At 45.6% G+C, this 27,831-nt stretch overlaps 1 protein-coding gene and 1 long non-coding RNA gene across 8 annotated transcripts in view; one reads left to right on the plus strand and one right to left on the minus strand.

Annotated features, from left to right (window-relative positions):
- Nucleotides 1-27,831, minus strand: part of Pisd (phosphatidylserine decarboxylase) — a 44,572-nt gene that overhangs the window by 6,698 nt on the left and 10,043 nt on the right. Inside the window, exons 2-4 of one of the 7 annotated variants that reach the window (XM_027387247.2) lie at nucleotides 26,645-26,724; nucleotides 23,663-23,716; nucleotides 15,392-15,567 (exon numbers count right to left, since the gene is read on the minus strand). In XM_027387247.2, the coding sequence (XP_027243048.1) occupies nucleotides 15,392-15,567; nucleotides 23,663-23,716; nucleotides 26,645-26,724 (310 nt within the window). Of the gene's footprint in view, nucleotides 1-2,461; nucleotides 2,489-3,822; nucleotides 3,979-15,391; nucleotides 15,568-23,662; nucleotides 23,717-26,644; nucleotides 26,725-27,831 lie in introns of those variants that run through there. The other 6 variants (XM_027387248.2, XM_035452252.1, XM_027387252.2 and 3 more) reach the window with 6 other exon arrangements.
- LOC103161182 lies at nucleotides 22,897-26,892 on the plus strand. Its single transcript, XR_003479501.2, has 3 exons — nucleotides 22,897-22,954; nucleotides 23,296-23,488; nucleotides 26,587-26,892. It is a non-coding gene; the product is annotated as an uncharacterized LOC103161182 (long non-coding RNA).

A 27,831-nucleotide genomic window follows, 5' to 3' on the forward strand; every position in this document is an offset into this window, starting at 1 on the left:
TGATAGAGAGTTGACCAGACACTGTCACGACATCTAGGCGCCACTGGGTTCCAGAAGCACAAGGTAGGAATCTGAGCCCTGTGCTCCAGCCTGATTGGCCCCTCCCTCAGAGGACCTGACCCATTTTCCATTCAGGTTACAAAGTAGCATCTGAGGAATGACAGAGGGGGCAGCCAGCCAAGACATCCAGGCAAGGTATCATGGTGTGTACCTGAGCACAGTAACATGCTGTGATCCCTCTTGGCCCTGTGTAATCCAGGCGTCTTCACAAACTGTAACACCTGGGCTATCTCAGAGAAAACCAGCCTGAGGTTGAGCAGCAGTCAACACTGAAGCCCAAATCTTCCTATCACACCTTCCAATCTTCCTTCAAAAAGCACTTTGGCTAGGCCATTCCTTGGCAATCTACAGGGCCCTACCCTTGCTCACAGCCTCCTCACTGTACTGATAACAGGGAGAAAAGAGCAAGCATTCCACAACCGTGGCTATCTCAGCCCAAAGTCCCAGGGAGGATGAGAGCTCACAATGGCTAACTGGAAGCTCTATACTTGTTCTCCAGCCTCAATCACAGCCTAAGGAGGAAGTCAGGCACCTGTCACCACTTTCAGATGAAGAAATGCTGGCTGGCTTCCAGAGTTACTTGCCTGTGGTGGCACAGACCTTTAATCCCAGCACTAGGGAGACAGAGGCAGGTAGATCTCTGAGTTCAAGGCCAGCCTAGTCTATAGAGTTTCAGGACAGACAAAGCTACAAAAACAAAACAACAAAACCCTGTCTCCAAAAACAAACAAGAGTTAATGCCTGTGACAGAGAACAGACTCGGGCAAGGATCAGCTAGGCAACACACAGTGACAACTCTATCTACACAAGGGTTTGTGTGTGACACTGGTAAATTCATTTTAATCAGAGAGGTAAAAATTCCAGCCCTGGTACCTGCTTGCAAAAGCCAATGAATCCCACATATGCTAGTAGCTTCTAGGAGAAGGGACAACAAAGCAACGAAGGCCTGGGTATGTACAGATTTCTCCCTGTGACTGAGGAAGTGGAGGACTGGTCTACCCTAGCACACAAGCATCCTTAAACACCTCTCTCAAAAGATGTCGGCACCAGATCAGTACACATGGGAGCTCCCCCAACCCATCTAAGGGTCAGGGCCAGGCTTCAGGGACAACCATGATTCTGCTTCGGGTTATATGAGCCTCCTTAACTTTCCATCCATAATAATGAGTGTGCTCTGACCATTCATTCTACACTGAGTGCACGCACACACCCTGCCTGGCTGAACAGGCTTCACACTGGCCAGGAAAATGGGCTCAGGGGTGACAATGCCATCGTGTGAGCTGGTGTCAGGCTCTCAGAGGCTCTTTCCTTGTTTTATAGAGTCCAGGCTATGAAATGGGTGCAGAGCTCACACCCAAGATTAATGGGGGAACAAGTATGACCTTGTGGGATGGGGGGAACCTAAGGAGCCTAGGTTGCCTGTTAACTTTTCCTTACTGTCCTACCAAGTAGGATGCTAACTATGGCAGCTCTGAACACCTAAGCTTGCAAATCCAGCTCAGCTAAAACATAAAGGTTCTCAACTGAGATTCACACAGGAACTTAGGCATTTTCTTCTTTCATAGAACTATGAAGGGCCAATGAGGCCCTTCCAGGTTGGGGTTCTGACAAGCTTGGTGGTCCACCAGGACAGGGTAGCCTGGGCTCCTCCTGTCTGCAGCAAGACCACTTCCTTGAAGAGGCACTAAGGCCTGCTCCTAGAAACTGAGGCACCCAAACTGCACTTGCCCACAGAGAGGGGATGACGAGCATTGTGTTCTTGCCTCTATCTCTTTCTTCTCTTATACACGGGATACCTGGGTGTCAGCATTTCCTAACTATATCACACAGGGATCCCTCAAGTCCCAAGGAAGAGAATGAACTTAGCTCTTCCCCCCCAGAAACAGGCTGAGTTCTATCTATCTAGTCAAAAGCAACAAGGACAGGGACAGGCCCAGACAGTCTACATTCTCACCTCCAAAGCTGAGCTACTTCAACAGCAATGCTCCCATCCTTCTCACTTCACAGACCTCCACCACTTGGACCCAAAGCCAGAGATCTGACTCTCCCTAGCCTCTGAGCACTCAAGGCTTTAGGTGAGTTCTGGGCAAGAAGACCTGAGGCAGGTGGAGTGCTGACACCTCCTGTCCCTTCTGAGAGGCTAGTTCAGACTGACCAGCCAGACTTAAAAGCTACATGCCTGAGGGCCAGTCACCTGCTCCATGAGAACTCAGAGGGATCTATGGTGAGCACTAATCAATTGATTGCTGCCATCCTGAGAGCTGATAAAACACTGCTGCTCTTCGTTGGCAGACAAGGATGGGATAGCGCCTCCGCCCACTCCCTTGAGACTCAGAACAGGGTTACAACCAAGGCCAGAGTAACCTTTTAAATCTCAACCTGGTGACTCCCCAACTCTTACCTCCTTTTCCAGCAAGGGAAGCACACTCTGAGAAGGCAAAAAAAGGGGCAACTATGAAAGGGGAGCCCAAAATATATGAGCCAGTTCTGCCTAGTAAGTAGGAAGTTTAGGCTGATGCAAGCACATGGGGACAGGAGTTAGTTCTGCAAGGACATGCTGTTCTGGGGCTCATACCATGTCCTCCTCCATCTGCCACTGCTTGGGAGGAAGGCAAGGATACCTGGTCCCCAATGGAATGGAACATTCCAACTGAAGTCAGGTCAACAAATGGACCAGGCCAGTTAGCAGTTATAGGAGAGAGAGGGGGGCGGGAGAGAGGGGATTGGGAGGGTGGGAGGGATAATGAGAATGGTGAGAACGTTAGAGGGTATATGTGCTTATGGGGTGGGTGGTACAGGTATGCTCTGAGGTTTGTGCGCACTTCCTATTCCTGACTTGGTAGGCTCTGCTTTGGGCAGGAGGTGAAAAGCATGCAGACTCCAACAAGCTCTTCCTGAACAAGAACCCTCCAATGCCCCAGACCGTGCACCCCTGCTCTCTTCCCACTCATAACCCCACCCTGGAGGGTTTAGGCCATTTCTTCCCCGAGGCAGGGCCATCTGGCTGGTGAGTCCAGGGAAGAAGCTAACTCCTGTTCTACATTTCTAGGCTGGAAGGAGACAAAACTTCAGAAGGAGAGGGCAGGAAAATGGACCCTTCCTGGGCAAACCCAGTAATTCTTCCAGGAAGTCACCAGCAAGAAGAGGGGATAAAGAAAGGGCCTGGATAGCCTGTAAGTAATCAAGTCAGTGGCTGAGGGGTGGGGTGGGAGAAAAAGACGGACAAGTCTTCCTCAATTTCTCCAAAAAAAAAAAAAAAAAAAAAAAAGTCTTCTCTCAGATACTCTATGTGGTACCTGGGCCCCCAAGACAGAGACAGTAAGCATCGACCAGGCCCTCTGCAGTTAAGTCTATAGGGATGCTTCCCTCTTCCCTGTGTGCCCAGGCGGCTTCAGGCCCCAGACAGCATAAGAGAAAAAGCATGCTGGGAGTCCTGGGCAGCCCCCAAAGCCTGCTCGCACTTCCCGCACCTCCCAGCATCTTGGTCACTTCCTGCCCAGCCTTTTGGAGACTAGAGAAGCTACAGAATGTGGAGGAAATGAACTCAAGCAGCCCGACTGCCTGGGGGGGGGGGGGGCAGGAGAGCAAGACAGTTCAAAGAGATTCCTCAGTTCCCAGCTGTGAAAGAGCCAACTAGAAGGCAGTAGCAAAGCGCTAGGAGGCACTCCCAGCAGGTCCCCAACCTCAGGGGCCGGGTGGGGAGAGCCCCCTGAAAAGCCTGCCGCCTGCTGCAAGTCCCTCTTCTGACTTCTATCTACTCACTCACGAGGATTGTCCCAGCTCAGTTTCTGGGCTCTGGTCTTCAGCTCCTCAGCTTTGGCTAGGATGAATCTGAAGTCTGGAGTCTCAAAGCAAGCAGGGGCTCCGGTTCCTGCTGAGGGCGGGGCAGGAGGAGCAACACCAGACGCAGTTAAAGTCACCACACCCTCTGAGCGCTAGCCAAGCACAAGAAGCCCTCAGGGCCCTTTAAAAGGAGGGGCTACAACCTGGAGAAAAGAGGAAGAAGCCGGTAGGGGCCCTGGCCCCACCCAGTCATAGTCTTCAACAGCGGACCAAAGATTATGACCCTCTAGCAACACCAAAAAAGCCCAACCGCTTCCGACACTCAACACCCAGTAGAGCGACATGGGCCCAGCGCTCCCCAGAGGAAGCCTCCTGGGATTTCAGGGACCCTGAATCCTCAGCCTCTGACTGGCTTCTGCACTATGGCCCTTCACCAACCCGGCAAGACAGAGGCCTCAAGAAGACCGGCTTCTCCACTGTGCTGACCACAAAGTCACTTCCGGCATCCCTTTCTAACTCCAGAAGTTCTAAAGATATGGAAATCCTTTTCTCCCACACTGGATCATGAAGACACAAGGTTACCCCTGCCAACTTCATTTGTACCCACCCTCCCCTACCACCAAGGCCATCAAACTCTGACGGACAAAGCCCAGACTGGAAGAACAATGTGGATGGGTGAACAATAGTAGCTGTTAACAGGGGCCCCTCACCCACAGACTGGAAAACATGCAGTACTTCCAAGCTGGAGCTATCCTGTGGGGTATGTCTTTCTACCCACTGAAATAAAAGGTCCCAGACTGCATTTAGTAGACCACCCTATACCCATAGGATGCCAGGCCTGCCCAGCTAGGAAATGAATGGGCCTAACATTTTCGAAGGAAAGTGGAAGATTACAACATTCTATTAAATAAGCCTCATTTGTGTCTGGAGTCAACTCAGCAGTAGCTGAGTGGCCTTGGATGGCTTATTAGTCTTTTCATGCTAGGCTACTGTAAAGGGTACACCTCCACTCCCCTCTGGCCACACAGAATTTCATTCCCCAAATAACTATTGTTTGGAACTAGATGACATCCCATGACAGGGCTTCTGGAGAGACAGGTAGGTCACAAATGCTGAAAAAAAGACTAACAGCCCCACACACCTGTCCTCACCTGGATCATGCCCAAGGCAGTGAGTGCTATGTGACAAGCTCAAGGCCTGTGCTATCCCAGGAGCAAGCGCACACCTATAGGGCTATCCTCTGAGAGGTCCATGATAGTCCACACCCATACCAGCCCACCGGAAGCGGGAGGCAGAATGCACACAGACTGCCTCTATTCACCTGGCCTGTGTACCCAGCGGACACTACTATTTAGCCTGTGACCTCACTGAGCTCCAGTGAGACTTCAGACTTTTCACGGAAGACTATCTGGAGTCTGGGGGAGTGGCTCAGTTAGTAAAGCACTTGCTTTTCAAGCAACAGACCTGAGTTTGATCCCTGGGTGCTGGACACCACATGTCTTTTCTATAAGGAAACACCTTTAGGATTTCAAACAATAGTTAACAATGAATTTCTTTCTGGGGTACCCCACCCATAAGCTTAGTTCACTACATAGAAGTCCCTTTGGGCCACCCATGCCCCTAATTTCCATTCCCTCTACTCTTCTGGGCTTCTGGCTCAGACTGCCACAAAGTGCCATTGGGAGACTCTGCAGGCTCGAAGACCACTTAGCTGCCAGCAACCAAAGGCAAGGGATCTGGAGCCCCTTGGAGCACAGGCTAGACCCCAGCTGGGTAAATTTCATGCATTCCCTGCCTGTACACTGTATAATGCCTGTGTCAGGGATGAAGGTAGCTGAGGGACAGAGTCACCTCTTATTCCTCAGGGGTCCAGAGAAACAGTGAATACGGCTGGTATCTCTGAGTGGCACAAGAAGTCACAGGCAGGTTCATTTTCCATATGGACAGCTAGGAAGCCTGGGGCAAGCACAAAGTGCTCTCCACACAAGATTCTCCCAGCCCTGCCCAATTCCTCTTTTTTAGTCAAAAATGTTTCTTAGGAACCTCACCCCTCACACAATTCCTCACTCAATTTCTAGAAAGCCCTAGGGCCCATGCAGGGCACTGACTCATAACTTAAGGGCCCTATACCAACACTGAGAGATGGCCTGCTCTAGGGTAGACTAAGCCCAGCAGAAAGCATGCCAGGCCTCCAAGTCATCTCCCACCAGCCAAGGAGACTGGCCTTGCTTTTCTTTTCAATGTTATTTTATACTAACCCATCCCTATTCTTTTTCTGTCAAGACAGCTACAGTCTCACTCATAGCCAAGTGAGCCTGGGACTCACCAAGTAAGCTCCCATTAAAATTGTGGCAACACTCCTGCCTAAGCTTCCTGAGATATTGGATTCTAGGCTGATCTTGTTTTGTTTTGTGAGACAGGGTTTCTCTGTGTAGCCCGGACTGTCCTGGAACTTGATCTGTAGACCAGTCTGGCCTCGAACTCAGGAATCTGCCTGTCTCTGCCTCCTGAGTTCCAAGGCTGGCTGGCCTTGTTTTTAAATTGCACATCTTTAATCTCGGCTTTTCCAAACATTGGCAACTCAATACCAGGGTGGCACTCTCTCAGTGGTACAGAGTTGTGCCTAGGCTGAGGGAGATAGGAACAGAAGTAAAACTGGAGTAGGAGTTGGAGGGCTGGCCACATGGTAGCATAGCCTGAACCACCTAGAGGAGTGGCTACATGTCTCAGAGCCATGGTCCCTCACAGAAGCAGCAAGGCTAGTGCCTGAAGACCCTCTGAGAGTCCTTCTTCCTCTAGAGCTCCCAGTTCTCTGAGGACAGAGCTAGCCTCTGCTAGCCAGCTCCATCAGTGTCAGAAAATGCCTCCTGCCATTGGCACTGCCACGGAAGTAGAGCAGGTCAGCAGGCCTTCGGCAGCCAGGTTCACTATCTGCTCACTTAAACACACACAACTGCTTCCTCTACACTTATGCACTCCTTGCCTGCACATATATAGCCCCATTTAACAACTGCAGGATGTCAACAGCAGCTCTGCTTCTACCTAATAATAGAGTTAATAATAGAGTTACAGAATTTTACAACCACTTAAGAACTATCCGTGTGTGCCCAATGCTGGCCACAGTTGTGTACATGGTGGTACAATAGGCTGGCAGTACTCCCAGGTGTGAGCATGAAGGAGTGCCTGGCACTTCACAGGGTCTTGATCCCTGCTTGAGCTGGATAGTGGGAGAATGTACAGACTAATCCATCCTTCCTTTTCTCAAACTGTAATCTTGTATCATACATTTTAAACATATTCTAAGACGAGGCTAAAAGTTGGGAAGTGGGTGTCCTTGACCAGCCCAGCTTCCCCTGGCTGAGGCCTGGCCTCTTGCAAAGCTGCCTCGAAGCTCCTCAGACCATATTTGCATAAAAGCCCCAAGATCAGGCCCAAAATAAGGATCTATGCTAATTCTCAGGTGAGAATCATGAGGGTTTCTCTGTGGCTTTGGAGGCTTTGGCATGTACGTATGTGTATCTTATGCATGCTTGTGCCCATGGAATTCAGAAAAGGCTGTCAGATCCTCTGGAATTGAATTATGGCTGTAAGCCATTACCATGTGCCAGGGCCCTCCTAGCTGGCATACTGGGACTCCTACCCTGAACTCTTCAGCCCAGAGGGCTGGACTGCTCTTCCCTATATAATCCAGCCATATAGGTTGCCTGTTCTCTTTGTACCTTGGGCCTCCTGGCTGATACACTTGGTTTCCTTCTCCCTTCCCCTCCCCCTCTCCCTCTCCCACATAGTCTAGCTCAGTCTGGTCACGTCCACTCTGGACTCTCCCAGACATCCCTGCCTCTAGCTATGCTCTCCCACATATCTACAATAAAATTTCTCCACCACACCTAGGAGCAGCCATGTCCTTTCCTATTTATTTATTTTTCATTGAGGACCCATATTCTCCTACAAAAAGGCTCTTAGTCCTGGTCAAAGTAAGGACAATTTCTTAGTTGGGTGGTGATAGCGGTGGCACAGCCTTTAAAACCAGAACTCAGGAGGCAGAGACAGGTGGATCTCCAAGGCCATACTGCTCTACAGAATGAGTTCCTCAATAGCAACAGCTACACAGAGAAACCCTGTCTTGAAAAAAAAAAAAAAAAAACTTGACAATTTCTTATAAGGTTAAATATATACTTAGAAAATGACCAAATGATTTATTTTTAAGTGAATAAGGGAAATGCAGTAGCTGGAGTAATGGCTGCAATTGCCAGCACCATGTGGTGACTCACAACCATCTGTAATTCCCGTTCCAGAGGACCTGACATCCTCTTCTGACTTTCAAGGGACAAGGAACACATGCAGTGAGCACACACACACATGCAGGCAAAAACACTCATACACATAAAATAAGTAAATCTAAAAATTAAGAAATGGAAAGAAATTTGCAAACGTTTATATGTGAAGTTCACATTGGTTGTATTATATACCAAGAAGAAAGGCTGCAAACAACCCACAGTCCACCAAAAGATGAAGGACCAAGAATACTCTACAGTGCACCCCAAAAAAACATGCACTCTCCAATTCTGGTTTATTTTTACCATGGTACAAAAGTTCATGCAGTCAGTACAAACCATACTCCAAACTTGGGACTGTGATCTTTTCCTGTGCTAATGGCGTGCGTTTTACAGTAACACCTAGAGATGCTGTGCAGTGGCATAGAACTACCTCACCCAGTCAGCCATGAAAACACAAAGGCAAGCAGCCAATATTCTACAGTGTGCTGTTCTGTTGAACTATGACTTTCAGCAGGCTCCATGTTAAATACTTTTTTTTTTAAACTTAAAGCATAAACATGACAAGTTTGTCAGGAATCAAGCCCATCCTAAGTGGAGGAACATCTGCCCTACCTGGCAGGAAAAAGAAACAAAGTACCAACATATGTGACGTTAAGACAAATTCTTTTCTTCTCCCATTCTCTCCTCTCCCCTTCTCTTTCTCTCTCTCTTCCTTTCCTCCCCTCTCTTTCAACCAGTGATCTACAACTTGAAAACCCAGAACCCTCCCTTCACAGAGAAACCTCAGGCTTGTCAGCCTGTTGAAAACTGATTTCTTTGCCCACCAACCAACCTATGCTAATTATAAACTATTGTAGAATATTATTTTAACTATGTAAAAGTGTGTTACATTTGTTTATGCTGCAGAATATTACTTTAACTATGTAAAGATGTATTACTTTTGTTTTATGCTGCATTTATTTAATTATGTAAAGATGTGTTAGAATTGTTTGTGCTACATTTGTTTAATTATGTAAAGATGTGTTGCATTTGTTTCACCTTGCCTGCCTAAGGCACCTGCCTGATCTAATAAAAAGCTGGACATCCAATAGCTAGGCAGGAGAAAAGATAGGTGGGGCTGGCAGGGAGAAAGAATAAATAGGAGGGGAAATCTAGGTTGGAAAGAAGAAAAGAATTAGAAGAGGAGGAGAGAACAAGGCAGACATCTGAGGCCAGAAGCCAGGCAGATGCCAGCCAGCAAGACACAGAGAAGCAGTGGAAGGAAGTAAGATACACAGAAAGAAAGAAAGAAGTAAAAAGCCTCGAGGCAAAGGATAGACAAAGAAAAACAAATTGAGTTAAAAGAGCTAACCAGAAATGTGACTAAGGTAAGGCCGAGTATTCAAAACTAATAAGTCTCTGTGTCATGATTTGGGAGCTGGTTAGTGGCCCAAAAGAAAAAGCCTGGTACCCATTACATTGCTGAGGAGAGGAATCAAATCATGACTGAAGCCAAGAAAGGCAACCAAGATGGATGAAGAAAGAAGAGCTGATCGAATATTGCCCTATATCCTATCAAACTGGGATCCCAACACTGACCTAGGTAAGTGGGAACTAGACACCAATGCCAGGCCCTCCTGACTGAGAGCAGCAGCTAGACAGCCAACTAATCTCTCAGTGGCATCTGAGGTAATTCAGGGAAATCCAGAATCTCCTGCTGGATTCCTGGAGCAACTCTGGGAGGCTTACAGGGAGTTACCCCAGAAAACCAGCAGGCTATTAATCTGGCTTTTGTCACACAGCTCCAGAGATTCTCAGGAAGTTACAGAAATTAGAAGGATTTGGGGGATTGAATAGGTTGCAGTTATTGGAAATAGCCCTGAAGACTTTTAATAATAGAGATCCTGATAGAAGCCAAGAGTACCCTAGGTGGGGACCAAATCAGCCTCAGGCCAGGTTGGAGAAGGAACAATTTGTGTACTGTAAAGAAAAAGGACACTGGAAGAATGTGTGCCCACAACACAGGAAAAGGGAGGACAGAGATTCAATCTGACAAGGTCAGATGGAAAGGGCTAGGGCTCCACACCAGTGAGCCCCTAAGAACCCATGGTCACAGGAATCATAGGGGGCAAAATTCCCTGGTTCCTAGCACATATGCATGCAGCCCATTGAATGCTGACTCAACAACCCCTGAGTGCCCTCACTATGAAAAGAACCACATCCAAGGGGCCAATGAATCAGAACCTACGCTTGGAACACCCACCCAAGAAGTGAACCTTGGACAAGGCACTGAGACTCATTCTTATCTTGTTATGCTGGGTTGTCCGTGCCCCCTGACTGGTAAACACTTCCAGAGAAAACATGGGGCCACCATCATGTTCTGTGGATCTGAAGAGTCTGTACCTGACATTTCTGCTGACTTGCTCCTTCTCAGAAGAATATAAAATGACAGAAAAGTATCATGGGGAGCTGGGAGTGGACAACCCCCTCCTAACAGAATCAAGGCTGAAGGACCAAGTCCCCCAGACTGCCTTACATGGGCTCAGCCTATAAGGGTAAAGCAGTACCCAGTCCCGGGAACAGCTAAGGCAGGCTTTAGAAAGCACATCAGCTGCGTTAGAGATGCAGGAATTTCAGCCTCCTATCACTCACCTTAGAACACTCCTGGGCTCCCTGTTCAGCCAGGCACGACTTTCACTATGTTCAGGACTTAAGGGGACTAAACAAGAGAGTGGAAATATCCACCTGACTGCCACAAACCCTCACACTTTGCTTAGCCTTTTGGGTTCAGAAAGAGCTGTATACAGTCTTAGACCTGAAGGATGCTTTTCTCTCTGCCTCTGGTGTCTGTGAGCTAACCTCTATTTGCCTTTGAATGGACAGACCTGAGTTAGGGTTCAGCAGCCACTGACCTGGACTCCCCTACTCTGATGGAGTTACTAACTTGAAGCTCTTAGTGCGAATCTGCTTGAGCACTGCCAAGGGTCCATGAGCACCACCCTCTTGCAGATGATCTCCTCATTGTTGCATGAAACCTAAAGAAGTGCCAACAAACCACAGAGGAACTGCTTGACACACTCCAGCAGCTGGGCTATCATGTGTCAGCTAAAACAGTCCAATTGTGCTCCCATGAAGTAACTTATCTGGGGTATAGCTTGGAGGGTAGCAACATGACCCAGTCCTCAAGCAGGATCCAAGCAACCTTGAATATCTCTGAGCCACAGAATAAAAGGCCCTTGGTGTATAGTTGGATTCTGAAAACTGAGAATACTCAACTTTGCAGAAATAGCAAAAGCCTATTACCGGGCCTATGAGGAAACAGCCCCCTGTACTGGGAGGATAAGGAAAATGAGGCACTGTGAAAACTCAAGAAGGCTTTGATGTCAGCCCCAGCATTTGGGTAACCTGACAATGCTAAACATTTCCACTTATTTGTGGATGAATGATATCGGGTGATCCTAACTTTGGGACCATAGAAAAGGTCTGTGGCCTGTTTGTCTAAATCCCTAGACCCCATTGCAGCAGGATGGCCAGCTTATATCTGGCCATTGCTGCCACTGCCACAACACTATTTCTAAAGGAAGCTGCTAAACTGACCATTGGGCAGGAGCTGGTTGTTACTATGACCCCACCGCACTGAAATGCTTCTTCGGGAGCCTGAGCACTGGATGTTGGAGACATGTCCCACCCACTACCAGGCTCTCCTTTGAGATGCATCAAGAAGCAGAGGCTCACCTCTGCATTGTTAAGCTCAGCACCCTTTCTGCCTGACTCTGAAGAACAGCCAGTCCACAACTGTGCCCAGGTTGTTGGCCACCTGTAATATGGACCACCAGACCTCTGAGACCAGCCCCTTGGGAAGGCATATGTGACCCTATTCACCAATGGAAGCAGTTATGTACAAGATGAGGTCAGGTATGTAGGAGTGGCTGTGGTGACACTCACAGAGGTAATCTGGGCAGAACTGATAGCCTTGACCCAGGCATCAAAATGGGGAGATATCTGTGCTTCAACATTTATACCAACAGCCAGTATGCCTTTGCCACTGCACATGTCCATGGTGCCCTGTCCCAGGGGACCTGTTGACTTCCACAGAAAAGAAATCAAAAACAGAGGAGACCTCTGATTGCTTGACAGCTAATTGGCTGCCAGAAGAGCTTGCTATTGTTCACTGTCCAACATCAAAAGGGGGATTTGCTTGAAGTCCAAGGCAACAGATTTGCTGATGCCACAGCAAAATGAGCAGCCACAGAGCTGGTAGGGCCACTGCAAATATTAGGTCTTCTCCCAATCATAAATCCTGGGGTCCACTAAGACAGAGGACAGGTGGGTTCTTCCAGATAGATACCCCATCCTACTGAAGCCCTGGAGCCATCCCTTCTCTCACAGATTTATCAGAATACACACCCAGGACTAGCCAAATTAAAATCAACAGAGAGGTACTTTCTACACAATTACCTGTTGCTGTGCCATCTGTGTCCAGGTTAACCATTTATCCATGGTCAATAACAGGAAAATAAGAGGTACTCTTCAAAGAGTTGCCTACCAGCCTGTATTTGAATTTGGTCTATGTGACCTCCTTGAGGATTATCAATTCCCACCTAACATACTATATAGGGACCAATCTATTCCCCAATGTAAAATTACGGATTTGATTAAAAACTTCCTTCTGTATATGTGCAATTGATGAGCCAGCCCACTGCCATCATAAAAAAGATGATTATCACAGTTCTGACCCAAGCTATGAGACTGAGTTTAAACAAGAAGAACATAGTGGGTGTCCTTTCTGAGTGGGAAAGCCCTCCACCAAGATGTATCTATGGGAAATGTAGCCCCTCTACTCTAAGAGTCATGACTGGGAGTGAGTACACAGTCCTGGCTTAAGGATTGGACCTAGGGTTTCCAGGTTGACATTATAGGACATCCATATAAATGGGCTGTGGAATTCTGTGTATGAAAGATCCTGTCACACCAAGTCAGCCTACAAGCTCAGGTAGAAGCTTGTTGCCAGCCAAAGACTAGGATGTCTCCCCTTCCTGTACTCCCTCCTCAAACCATTCCATCCATGGTAATAAATCAACCCACCCCAACCATGGGGTCTAGAGCAGTAGTTCTCAGCCTTCTTAATGCTGGGACCCTTTAATACAGTTCCACATGTTGTGGTGACCCCAACCATAAAATTATTTTCATTGCTACTTCATAACTGTGATTTTGCTACTGTTATGAATTGTGATGTAAACATCTAAAATGGTCTTAGGCAACCCTTTTGAATAAAGGTTGTTTGACATCCCCAAGGGGGTCATGACCCACAGCTTGAGAACCACTGATCTAAAGTAACAGATTCAGCCTCAGCCCTAATCCAAAGAAGACATAAAATAATTTCATCCTGCCAGGCGGTGATGGTACATGTCTTTAATCCCAGTACTCGGGAGGCAGAGGCAGGCAGATCTCTGAATTTGAGGCCAACCTGATCTACAGAACAAGTTCTAAGACAGCCAGGGCTACACAGAGAAATATTATCTTGAAAAACAAATGAAAAAAAAATTTCATCTCCTGATGATGTCCCTGAGTTCAAGACCTTAAAACACTTTCTATGAAATGAAATGCTGGCATCTTACCTGAAAACCTGGGAGTCCTGTAGCCATTTTACTCAAGTAAGGGATGGCTACCTAACTCCCACAGCTTAAACTACAGGTGTTTGAGACCTCATACTGCACAGGACATTCCACATCAGTGTCTTGTCAGTCAAGGCATGGACCCTTCCAGTTACCTGATCCTATGCTTTTTACAACAACCATGTAAAAATCATGGTACACACTTTTTAACAGCAACTATTGTAGGGAATGAGGTAGGACAATGACAAGTTTGAGGTGAGTCTAAGTAACTTAGTATGACTCTGGCTCAAAGTAAAGTTAAACAGGACTAGAATATAGCTCAGTGGCAAAGCACTTATAGCATCCGTGACATCCTGGGTCCAGTCCTCTGTGCCACAGAAAAATGGAGGGGATAGATGGAGGAGAGGAGGAAAAAGGAAGAGGGAGGAAGGGATAGAATGAGGGGAGGGGACAGAGGTAATCTTTAACACTGGATTTCACTGGAAGAAAATGGTCAACCCCAAACACTCCAGAAACTACCCTGAAAGGGAAGTTCATCACATACCTATGGCAACAAATATCAGCTATAGAGACTGTTTAGGACATGGAGGAGCATCAGTTGTCTTCCCACCCAACTTGCTACTTCACAATTGAAGAAACAGAGGACCAGAGAGACAGTGGAATTTCCAAGTTCAGACAGCTGGTATGTAGTGACCTACTATGCCACTATCTTACCCTGGATTCTGCTGTAACAGATAAACTATATGGAGGGAGTCCTGAAAAGATCCAAATACCACAAAGCCTCAGTCCTTACCTTCTTCTGTCCAGGCTACTGGGACCAATCACTGGTCCTTTGATTAACTAGGTTTTTCTTTTGTTAAATTAAGGATAAGAGAAGGCAATCTTGTGGGGCTCTTTGTAATTATGTATGAGTGTAATACACGACACGTATGTGCAGCTATTGGAACAGAGGCTACAGGTGGACCCTACTCAGATGTCCTGCTCTACTGCCCTCCTCCCTGTTCCCTTGAAGCAGAGTTTCTCACTGAACCTCGACCTAGGCTAAGAGGAGCATGCCCCAGCAATCCTCCTGTGTCTGCCCCTCCAACAGCAGTGAAGTTACAAGTCACATGACCACATCTAGCTTCATAGTTGTGGGCTGAAGACCTGAAATCAGATCCTCATGCTTACACATCAGATGCCCTTACTTGATGAGCCATTTTTCTGGCCCTAAAAATGCATCTTTACATCATATTTCAATAGTTACACAATATCTACTGAGTATTAAGGAGATTTGATTACAACAGTCTGGTTCCTGGTGAGAATGAATCCATATCACAAAAGCCACATGTCACCCTCCTCCACCCCAGAATAAGAGCCAAGATGGCTGGTGGTAACATCAGTGCAAGAAATGATCTCAAAAGCCATTGCTTTCTGTCCAGGTGCAGGGCCAGATCTTAGGACACAACACAAGAAATGATCTCAACAGCCAGCACTTTCTGTCCAGGTGCAGGGCCAGATCTTAGGACAGAATACAAGCTTGACAGGACATCAAAGGTATAACTCCCACAATAGTTCAAAATCCACCAGAGACATGACCCTAGGATAGCAGGTGTGATTTGTTCAGACAATTTTAATGGAGCAATTTAGAAAGTCAGCTGTTTGAGCTGAGAACAGGTCATGCCCACTCAGTCCTACCTCCCAGTGACTGGCAAGTTTGGGCGGAATCTCCAATCCCAGCTTCTCAAGCTTCTGATCCCTGTACTTCTCATACTGCCGGTACCCTGCATACCCACCACCTGTTGCCAACAGGATGGGCACAGGGCGCAGTAGGAACAAGGATCGGACAGGAGCAGTATGGATTTTTCTGGCACCTGTAACAAAGAAACCAGAGATTCCAAGTGTGGGAGACTGAAGTAGGAATGAGTAATGCAATCACAGTACCACAAAGTCAGAAGGAAAGAAACCCCCAGTGAGAGTGACTGGACTGGGAGCTGCTCACAGACAGCTCCTAGACCCTTCTCCAAGTCATGTCATTTAGCAGAGGATGGGCGTCTTGGCTATGGAACCAGTCGTGGACAGAAAACAAAGCTGTGCTTCACTATGCAGGCCTATGATCCCAGCTACTCCTGAGGCCAGCCTGGGTAACTCGGGGAGACCCTATCTCAAAATAAAAAGTCAAAACAGGTCTAGTGATCTAGCCCAGTGAGAACTTGACTACCATGTACAAAGCCCTATGATCAGTCCTTGGCACCATTAAATAAAAATAAAGGAACAGTGGGCATGGTAGCTTACATCTTTAAGCTCAGCATTGGGGAGGCAGATGCAGGTAAATCTGTGAATTCAAGGTCAGCCTGGTGTACATATCAAGTTCTAAGCTAACCAGAGTTACATAGTGAGACCTTGTCTCATAAAAACCAAACAAAAAACAAACTAAACTCATAAATAAATGAAGGCAGGAGGGGCAGAGGGAAAAGACAACCTCAAAGGGGTTCAGAAACACAATCAAGGTTATGTGAGATGGTGTACAATTCAGGCTGGGCACTGACATTCTAAATTTCACAACTTTAAAGTGCCTGACAATGGAGTAACAACGAAGACAAATAGCCTGGGGCAAGTGAACAGCTCTCAGGGTTAGACTGCTTATCAAGCATTTGTGAGGCCTTGGACTCACTTCTTGTACCACATACAAACACACACAGACCAGCAATTCAACTGAAAAAATGCATTAAAAGGGCCTGGAGAGATGGCTCAGCAGTTAAGAACACTGACTGCTTTTCCAGAGGACCCAGGTTTAATTCCCAGCAACCACATAGTAGCTCATAACTGTCTGTAACTCCAGATAGAACACCCTCACACAGACATACATACAGGCAAAACACCAATAAAGTAAAAAAATAAAATTTAAAAGAGTGGGGAGTGCTAGAAAGACAGTTCAGTGGTTAAAATAAACCAAAAACATAGAAGATTTAAACTAATCGAGGGTGGGGTGGTTTACTCCTTTAATTCAGCACTCAGTAGTCAGAGGCAGGAGGATCTCTATGAGTTAAGGGCCAGTTTGGTCTACAGAAAGAAACCCTGTCTTGACAAACTACGGGGGAGAAAAAAAAGTAAACTAGTTAGGCATGATGACGGAGTCTAGCACTAAGAAAGGTAAGGCAGGATGTCCTAGGGTACATAGTAAGACCCTGTTCACAGCAAAACTAAACAAACAAAATATTCAAAATCCACTCAGAGAAGACAAGCTAATGTCCAATAAACACGTGAAAAGATGTGTGACATTTGTTATGGATTGAATTGAGACTTCCCAAACTCCTAGCTGAAGCCCTAACCTTAGAACCTACTGGGAGACAGGGATACAGAGGTTGTCAAGCAAAAGTGGGTTGTCAGGGTGCTTCAGAATCCAACGGGACAGGTAGCCTTATCAACTGAGACAACTGTTAGACACATGTTAGACACACACACACACACACACACACACACACACACACACACACACACACACACACACGCTAACATGAATGTGGAGATCATGGACCCAGATATAAACCCATCTTATAAGCATGAAAGGCAGAAGCTGCCACTGAAAGCTAGGCAACAGGCTTGCAGCAGACACTTCCTCAAGCCCTTCTACAAGCCACACAGTTTTGGCATTTTGTAACAGTCTTGGCAAATCAAGATGACATCATTATTGGTCAAGGAAATATAAATCAAAACCACAGTGAGATACACTTCATACCCATCAATATGGCTATGATTAAAAAGGTAAGTGTCAGAAAGGGCAGAGAAATTACAAGTCTAAATGTAAAGTGGGGCACCTACTTTGAAATCTAGTTTGGCAATACCTCAAAATTTTACACAAATTTTAAGACTTGATCCTCACAATGACCACAAACCAAAACCAGCCAGTCACCACAGAGCCCAACAAGTAATATTTAGTGAAGGCACTAAAACTTAGGTGATTTAAACTTATCCCTGGGGCTGGAGAGATGGCTCAGCAGTTGAGAGGACTGTTTGCTCTTCCAAAGGACCCAGGTTGAATTCCCAGGACTCACATGGCAGTTTACAACTGTTTGTAACTCTAGTTATAGGGGATATGGACACCCTCACATAGGCACATAGGCACACAGACACACATGCAGGTGAGATATCAATGCACGTAAAATAAAAAATCTTAAAAATTAAGTAAGTAATTGAACAGCATTTATACCCAGTGTACAAATGGACACTGGAGCCCATTCCCCATAGAGGGATACTCTCTCAGCCTAGACACATGGGGGAGGGCCTAGGCCCTGCCCCAAATGATGTGACATATTTTGATGGTCTTCCCTTTCTATGGAGCAGAAAAGGGATGGGATGGAGGTCAGCCGGGGGGCATGGAAGAATGGGAGGGAGAGGGAACTGGGATTGATATATAAAATAAGATTGTTTCTAATTTAAATAAAAAGGAAAAAAAGCTATAATTAAAAGCAAAAAAAAAAAAGCAAGAAATAGTTACTCCTTAATGGTCAATGGCAGCACAGTTTTTAACCAGGGAACAGAAACAACCCAAATGTCCATGAACTGATAAATTAATAAGCAAGTGCTGGGTTGGAGATGCACACCTACAACCCCAGCATTCCAGAAACTGAAGCAAATCATTAATTCAAGGCCAGCATGGGCTTTCAAGACCCCTGGCTCACAGAGTGTGGTGGCACATGCCAGTAGTCCTAGTTACTAGGGAGGCTGAGACAGGAGGATTGCTTGAGTTCAGGAGTTCTGGGCTGTAGTGCCCCTATGCCGATTGGGTATTCAAACTAATGCATCAATATGGTGACCTCCCAGGATGGGGAGGGCACCAGGTTGCCTAAAGAGGAGTGAACTGGCCCAGGTCGGATACAGGGCAGGTCAAAACTCCCGTGCTGATCAAGACCCTGTCTCAAAAAGTTAAATATTGGGGGAAGGGGCACACAACAGGACACACACTCAAAATGATGCCTTTCTCAGATAACATGGACTATTAAATAAAAAGCCCACTACTAACTATGGGGTACTTACTTTTTTGTGAATTGGTCAGTGGGTCTCATCACTACTACCAGCCCCCAACCCCCCACCCACACATTACATTGCCATTGTTCTGGTTACCCTCCAGAACTTGATGTTAATACCTGCTGGCTGAGCACACTGGCACACACCAAGGGCAGGCAGATCTCTGTGAATTTGAAGTCAGCCTAGTCTACATGGTGAGTTCCAGATCAGCCAGGGGCACATAATGAAAGCCTATCTCAAAAAAGCAAAACAAAACAAAAAAGCCACATTGCTGAAGATATCACTTGCATCACAAAACATGAAGAAATAAAACTAGTACTGCCCTGGAAGTTTCATCTCTATTGGCTAATTTTTATAGTGTTGGAAGGACCTACCCATGCTACCAGGGGAGAAAAGTAATCAATAGTTTTATTCACGTATGAACTCTACAAACTATAATAATGAATGGCCTGGCGAGACATGCCTACTGGTACAATAGTGGTGTGAATGTTAGGGGAGTAACTAACTATTTTCTGGTTGACTTTAAGGCTACTACACAAGACAAAACTTGTACTGTTAACTGCACCATGAAGCTAAGCTGGATAGGACATAGACCCTAGGAGAATACTATTATTCTGCTAAATGGTCATGTATTAAACTGCCCCTTAAATACTTATTTTTTATAATCAGATTATTAGTGCAACTCTCAACCCAAATCAGAGAAGCTACTTTTTGCAGTAGATATTGATTAATACAGAGACCCAGAACTGGTCAACATGAAGAAAATAAGAGATTATGAGTCTGGCATTGGTGGCGCCACCTTTAATGGTAGCACTTGGGAGGCAGAGGCAGGCAGATCTCTGTGAGTTCGAAGGCCAGCCTGGTCTACAAAGCAACACAGAGAAACCCTGTCTCAAAAAACAAAACAAAATAAAACAAAGCAAGAAAGCAGGACATACAGAATGGAAGAAAGGTAAAATGTCCCAAGGCAAAATGTAAATAAACAGAAAGAGGTTAGATTAAGTTATAAAAGCTAATGGAACAAGTATAAACTAAAGGCTAATGTTTCATAATTAATAAGAAGTCTCTGTGTCATTATTTGGGAGCTGGCTGGCAGGACAGAGAAAGAGCTCAGCTACAGTTCCCAGCACTGAGATTGGGCTGCTCACAATCACCTGCCTGCCTCCGGGAGACCCAATACCTTTAGCTTCTAAATGCATCTGCACTCACATGCACACACACACACAGAGAAACATACAATACACATAGTTAAAAAATATAAAAACAAGTCAGGCAGTGGTGATGCACATCTTTAATCCCAGACTCAGGGGGCAGAGGCAGGTGGATCTCCGAGTTCAAGGTCAGCCTGGTCTACAGGCCTAGTACCAGGACAGCCAGGGCTATTATCCAGAGAAACCCTGTCTTGAAACTGCCCCCCCCCCCCAAAAATAAATTAAATCTGGGCTAGAGAGATGGCTCAGAAGTTAAGAGCACTGGCTGCTCTTCCAGAGGTCTTGAGTTCAATTCCCAGCAACCACATCATGGCTCACAACCATCTATAATGAGAACTAGCATGAAGTCAATAGAGCACTCGTATACATAAAATAAATAAATCTTTAACAGCAACAACAAAAGAATATTAAATCTAAACCACAGAATATGCCTTTAATCCCAGTAAAGGGAGCGGGGCAGGTACAGAAGCAGACAGATCTCTCTCTCTGAATTTAAGGCTAGCCTAGTCCATATAGAGAATTCCATGATAGCCAGGGCTCCAAGACAGAGCCTGTCTCAAAAAACAAACAACAACAAAAACCAAGTTAAATCTGAAGGACATTATGCTAAGCAACACTGGTCAGACACAGAGAAAAGCTCCAAGATCTTACTTATATATATATATGGAATCTAACAAGGTAACAGAGCTAGAACAGCCCAGTGGTAAAGCATGTGCCTACATGTGTAGGGTTTAATCTCCAGCATTACAAAATAACCGTTTTTTAAAAGTGGTTAGAGTAAGAAGAAGATGAAAGCAAAAGCACACAAAGTTGTAGCTCTGAAGGACAGTAAGTCAGAAGGCTGAGGTTGGAGAGGTGGCTCAGTGGTTAACAGCACTGACTGCTCTTCCAGAGGACCCTGGTTCAATTCCCAGCACCCACATGGCAGCTCCCAACTGTCAGTAACTTCAGTTCGAGGGATCCAGCATCTTCACACAGACATATATGCAGGAAAAACACCAATGCATAGGCACATGCCTTTACTCCCAGCACTCGGGAGGCAGAGGCAGGGGATCTCTGTGAGTTCAAGACCAGCCTGGTCTACAAGAGCTAGTTTCTGGACAGCCTCCAAAGCCACAGAGAAACCCTGTCTTGAAAAACCAAAATAAATAAATAAATAAATAAATAAAATCAGAAGGTGTAATGTATAACATGAAGGTTATTGTTAATAATATTGTATATTAAGAACTTGCCAAAAGACAGTACATATTGAGTATTTTTACCAATAACAACAATAATAAAGGAAGTTACGTGAGATGATAATTTCAGTAATTTGCTGGATTATATCACTTTACTGTGTATCTCAAGTGCATCAGTACTCCTCCCTGATGGCCAATCTGGTGGTACACTCCTATAATCCCAGCACCCAGGAAGACAGAGAACAAGGGATAGTGTTCAAGGCCAGCTTGGACTCCACAGCAAGATTCTATCTCAAAAACCAAACCAAAGCAATCATGCTGTATACCTTACATTTATGCAAATCTGTGCCCCTGACTGGAGGGAGGTGGCCCCAGGGTACCTCATTTCAGTGGCTGGTTTTAGTTATTTGGTTTTGGTTGTTTTGAGACAGGGTCTCATGGAGCTGAGCCTAGCCTCAAACTCACTGTGTACCTAAGACTGGCCTGATGTTCCTACCTCTGTGCTTGGATTATATGTGTTGGTCACCACAACTAGCTAAATCTTTTGTTTTTTTCTGTGGTACTGGGGACTGAACCTAGGATCTTGTACATGCTTGGCAAGAGCTGCACACTGAACTATATTATTTGTTTTGTTTTGTTTTCAGAGACAGGGTTTCTCTATATAACGGTCCTGGCTATCCTGGCACTCACTCTGTAGACCAGCGTGGCCTCGAACTCACAGAGATCCCGTCTCTTTCTACCAAAGGCGAGATCACTGCCACAGCTGGTTTGATTCCTGAGTGTTAGCACCTGGTTTTGCTCTGCCTTTTGCGAGTGCTACCTTTTGTGCCCAGTACCTTCTGTTTGAAGTATGTAAGTCTTATCTGAGAAGTTCCTAAGGGTTCAAAGCCTATGCAAAACTTGGTTGCAGGAGGACTCAGCAAACTGATGTCCCAGTAACCAGTAATTTGCATTGGCATCATCTTTGTGGAGCTTAGAAAAGAGGTTTTGGTAGCAAGAAACTGACTTGCTAATGGTGTGAACTGTAAAACAATAAAAAGGCCCTTTGCTAAGCTACAGAGTCAGTTCACCAGAGACCAACCCCCCTGCAGCTGGAAAAGCTACAAATTCATCCTAGAGTGCCTGTTTCTTCTTTCTTTGGACCCACGTGAAACCACACCCAATACAACACTTTTCTTTTGTAATTATATGTGTTTGTGTTTATGTGAGTGCGGTTGATAGCCAAGTCCAGAAGATGTCATATCCCCTGGTGCTAGAGTTACAAGTGGTTGTGAGTGACTAGGAATTAGACTCCAAGGTTGGCAGACAGATAGGGAGAGGGGCCATGGCTTGGTAATAAAGGTGGCAAATTTCCAAAATGGCCAGCTTCTTCCTCACCCCTCTGACTTTGAGAGAAAAGCCTGGCAAACTTAAAAAAAAAAAAAGGGGGGGGGGCAGGCATTTTGTCTCCCTTAGCAGGCCCACTGCTGATGGACTAGCTCAACAAGTTCAAGGCTGACTCAAGACAGAACAGTTCTCAGCCAACCATGATCCTTCTTCAAACTGACTAACTGATGGGGAATGTCCTGTGTATGTTTATCTTCTTATTGGTTATTGAATAAAGTACTGTTGGCCAATGAAGAAGCAAGTTAGGCGGGACTAGGAGTCAAGGAGGATTCTGGGAAATGTAGTAAAGAAGTGTTGTGATCCAGGCAGGAAGTGACATAGCAGGCAGTCTCTTATATAAGCAAGGACAAACAGGAAGTCATTCCTTTTCTCTTGCTCTCTTCCTCCTGCTCTCTGCTCTGGAGTCGCCATGTGACCACCAGGAAGACAGGACGCATTCTGCCTGTGTCCACTATAAGGTAAGTCTTATGATTATGGTTGATAATTAAGACTGAGCTAGCAGATTAGAAATCCTAGTCATTGGCCAAGCAGCATTTGTAACTAAGTCTCTGTGTGTTACTTGGGACCTTAACATGGTGGTGGGCAGAACTTGGGCGGCCTGGCAGAAAGCACCCACGTGGGGCAGGGCTCGGGTGGCTTTGGTGGAAAGACTTATCATTACAACTAACCCTAAATTAAGAGAGAAAATCTCCTCAGAGAATTAAAGACCCATCCCTTGAGAAGAGACTGGGTTTTCAGGTGCCCCAAGTTCCCTCTGCTTTGCAGAGCATCATCATTTTCTGTGTGTTCTCACTCCCAGTGAACTACTTTCTTCAACTGCTGATCCTGTCTGCAGAGTCTGAGATTCCTCCAAAGCAACTCAATGTGCTTGAGATTTTTCCTTCCTTTTAATTTTTTAACTGGCAGAAGAATTGAACTTGATCAAGACTCCTAGACTGTATCACTTTGGGAATTTGTCCAGGATTTCTTCTGAGGAACACTGACTCATCAAGGTTAGAAATCAGGCTAAACCAAAAAGAATGAAATGTGTGTCTGTTAGGCTGCTGCTGGTTCCTTCCCCTGTCCCAGGATAGGACTGGTAATTTTATTTTCTTCTCTCTTACAAGGAAGAGAGTGTGTCTGATGACTAGAAACCTGTGAGAAAGTACTAAAACTATACTACTAACCTAGGGTCTGGCTCCATAGAAATGTTGCCTTCGTCTGGTCACTGATCCTGGTGCCTGAAGGAAGGACATTTTTAGGGAAATAGTTACTATGTGGAGACAGACAAACCTTTGGATTTTTCAGAGCCCCTGAATCTCAAGTGCAAGCCTTTAATCCCAGCACTCAGGGGGCAGAGGCAGGCAGAATTCTGTGAGTTCAAGGCCAGTCTGGTCTACAAATCGCAATTCAGGGCAGTCAGAGCTGTTACACAGAGAAACACTGTCTTGAAAACAAAAAACAAAACAAAAGACAAAAAACAAAAGACAGGTTCTTGTAATCTAGATTGGCCTAGAAGGCAACATGTAGTTTTGCCTGGCTGTGAACTCCCTGTTCCTCCTGCCTCCACCTCCCAAACACTGAGACCACAGGTGTGTAACAATCGTGTTCCCTGCCAGATATGCTGCTGTCAAACTCACAGGTTTGGGGAATTAGTCAAGATATCAAAATGGGCTGGACAGTGGTGGTATAATCCCAGCACTCGGGAGGAAGAGACAGGTGAACCCCTCAGCTGGAGGTCAGCCTGGTCTACAGAGTGAGTTCCAGGATATCGAGAGCTACACAGAGAAACCCTGTTTCAGAAACAAACAAATAAAACAAACGATGAAAACCACGAGCCTGGGACATTGCCGGATAATCCTATTAAAAAAGATATTTCTCTTTTAAAATGTCAATTAGATGTTGATGTCTGGTTGTGACTTCAACAAGTGTAACCTAGATTTCACTCAGGTTTGACCCATACTGTCCCCTCCACAGGACATTACAGCTGGCACATGGGCAGAGGCATTGCTTGCTGGTAAGGCACTATCAGTAATGGCTTCTACAAGAGTCTGGAAAAAAGGGTCTGGTGCACAGTCCCCAAATACACAATTTACCTCACCTTATTAACCAAAACTTATATTACTTATGATGTCGAGGAACTTTCCTCATTAGTCTTGTCTTTTTTGAGGGGAGGGGTTTTTGAGACAGGGTTTCTCTGTGGCTTAGGAGGCTGTCCTGGAACTAGCTCTTGTAGACTAGGTTGGTCTCAAACTCACAGAGATCCACCTGCCTCTGCCTCCTGAGTGCTGGGACTAAAGGTGTGCGTCATCGCCGCCCGGCTTAGCCTTGTCTTTTAATGTCCCCTGTGAGGTTATAGTAGAAGAAGCTCAATGGTTGACTTCTAAACTTAAATTGGCTGAAAGCTCCTTGAACTCTTTAACTAGATGAATGGCCTGTTCCACAGTATATCTATGGTAGATGGTGGTGGCAAAGAAATCAACCTGCCAAGGATTCTTTGGGTGGCTTTCTTGCCTGTTTTCTTCCTAAGGGCAAAACTGCCCAAGCTATTTTTTAAAATAATTTATTTATTTTTATTTTATGTGCTTTGGTGGTTTGCCTGCATGTATGTCTGTGTGAGGGTGTCAGATCATGGAGGTATAGACAGTTGTGAGCTACCATGTGGGTGCTGGGAATTGAACCCAGGTCCTCTGGAAGAGCAGTCAGTACTCTTAAGTGCTGAGCCATCTCTCCAGTCCTATCCAGCTATTTTTCTAACTATGCTCTCAGTAGGAACTATAGTACTACCAAAAGTGTCATTTTTAATGTTATAGATGCTATCACACTTATATGACAAGCTCCACAGATACACACTATCACCAAATTGCTGTCTAGTGTTTTAAATCTTTGCCATTGGTTCTATAACGGTCCCTTAGATCACGCCTCTGAGGCATTCTGATTGCTGCTGCTTTATCGTTAATTCTTTGTTGGTTTGAAGCAGTTAAGAGACTTAGAAAGCCCCACCCTTGAGAGGAGACTGAACTATGTGGCTTCCCCAGTTGCACCTCTGCTTTGAGAAGCTTTTTTTTTTTCTCTGTGTGCCTGCTGCATGCTCCTCACCACCAGTGAATCGTTTCTTCAACTGCTGTTGGTTCTGTTTGTGGTGCTTGTGAGACTTCTCTGCTGCTACCTATTTTGCTCGAAATTCTTCCTTTTAATTCTTTAACTGGCAGAGAAAATCAGTCTGATCAAGACATATAGACTGTAAGCTGTCCAAAAGTGGGCACTGGGAACTGAACCCAGGTCCTCTGCAAGAGCAGTATATGCTCTTAAACTTTTGCAAAGGAGGTTGGTAAGTAGAGATGGTCATTTCTCCCTTTGACTGTGGCTCCGTGAGCACAGAGGCTGCCCCTGAAGACTAGAGGTTTCTTGCTGAGGCTCTCCCTGCATGTTCCAGCATGAGGTTACTAATTAGTAAGAGCCACAAGTGTCCCCATTAACTACATGTTTGTAACAGGCTTCCTGTTGTTTTCATCAACCACCTCATTTTATTCCCGGAACACTATTGGGCCATTAGAACTAGCATTCAGTATGATAAACAAAAGGATATTTGGGTAACAAAGACAACATAATCTTATCAGACCACCAAGATCTCATTCCACTGTGCTGGGGGAGGGGAAGTGCCAGTCCATAGTACTTTATACTCTGGAGCAGACTCTCTGAAGAGCAATTTGGCCTAAATACTAAAGTGTGAAATAAATAAACTCTTTATAGAGTCTCAATATATAGCTCAAGCTGCTTTCAACCCTATTATCTTCCTGTCTCAACCTACTGAAGGCAGGCATTATAACAGGTATGACCACCATGCTCAGCTTACAGAGACCCTCTGACCCCGGAATTCTACCCCCAGAGAGTTATCCTGAAAATGATAGAGGTATTACTATAGGACTGACTGTGGCAGAAAAAGCTAGAAACAAATATCCAACAATGAATGGCAGTCTCACAACAGAGTACTACTCAGATAATGCAATAGTTACTGAGGCTCCAGTGATGACTACACACCAGGCGACATGACTTACAGGAGTGCTTTACAGGTATTTAGTTCTAACAACCCTGTTTTTCCAACTTGCAGTTAACTTCCAGCTGAGTTAACAGATGGTGTGCTGGCAACGCTTTCAATCACTCCTTACCTGTGTTAAAGGGTTCAAAAGGCAGCTTCTGGAAGGACCCCAGAAAATGGTGCATGGCAGTATATTCATAGTGGCAGGAGCTACAATCAAGAAAAACCAATCATTAAAAATAAAGTTTTCCATTCTATTTAGTAACAGAATTGGCTTATTTGACCTACTTATTTTTCCTTGAAGAAATGTTGACTGTTCTGACATTTGATACTTACAGTGACTCCACAAAGGCACACTGTTCACATGATGTAGAAATGCATTGTAGACGACCCAATAAAAGTATGCACTGCCCATTATAAGCTCATAGATGAAAAGCCTCTAAGACACATTACAAAAATAAAATTGTGCGTGCGTGTGTGTGTGTGTGTGTGTGTGTGTGTGTGTGTGTGTGTGTGTGTGTGTGTGTGTCTATGTGAATATGTGCACAAGAGTACAGGTACCTGTGGAAGCCAGGGGAAGGTGTCAGATCCAGCTGGAGATGCATTACAGCCGGCTGGGAGTGGCTCAACAGAAGTGCTGGGAACTGAACGTTGGGTTATCTCTAAAAGCAACATGTACACTCTTAACTATTGAGCCATCTCTTCTAGCCCTGCTAATTGGCAACTCATCCTGCAGCTAAGGTTTTGGCCTTATGTGTATTCTCTGAGAGTTCAAAGCCATCCTGGACTACATTAGAGTGAATCAGTCTAAAACAGAAACAGAGCTCACACCTGTGATCCCAGCACTTGGGATGATGCCTTTAATCCCAGCATTAGAGAGGAATATAAGGCAGGAGCTCAGTGCAGCCTCAGGGGAGTCTGAGGATTTGTGGAGACAGAATAGCACATTTTGGTCTGAGGTAGAGGTAATAGCTAGTGGCTGGCTACTTTCCTTCTCTGGTCTTCAGCTTTAACTAGAATATCTGTCTCTGGGTTTTTATTATTCCTGTTACACTTACTATGTAACTGAGGATAATCCCGAACTTCTTGTCCTCCTGCATCCATTTCCTGAGTGCTGGGATCACAGGTGTGGGTCTCTAAGACCAGTTTGGCAACATTAACACAATTTGGAGATCCTACAATATTGTATCAATTTGAGTTTCATGGCTTTAACCACTACACCACAATTAATGAAAGAAATGTCCTCATAGGAGACACTGAAACAGTTACATTATAGGGTCAGCCAGGCTCTACTGCAGGCACAAGGGTCCATACAGG

The sequence above is a fragment of the Cricetulus griseus genome (genome assembly GCF_003668045.3).
Source record: "Cricetulus griseus strain 17A/GY chromosome 1 unlocalized genomic scaffold, alternate assembly CriGri-PICRH-1.0 chr1_1, whole genome shotgun sequence".
Taxonomy (NCBI): domain Eukaryota; kingdom Metazoa; phylum Chordata; class Mammalia; order Rodentia; family Cricetidae; genus Cricetulus; species Cricetulus griseus.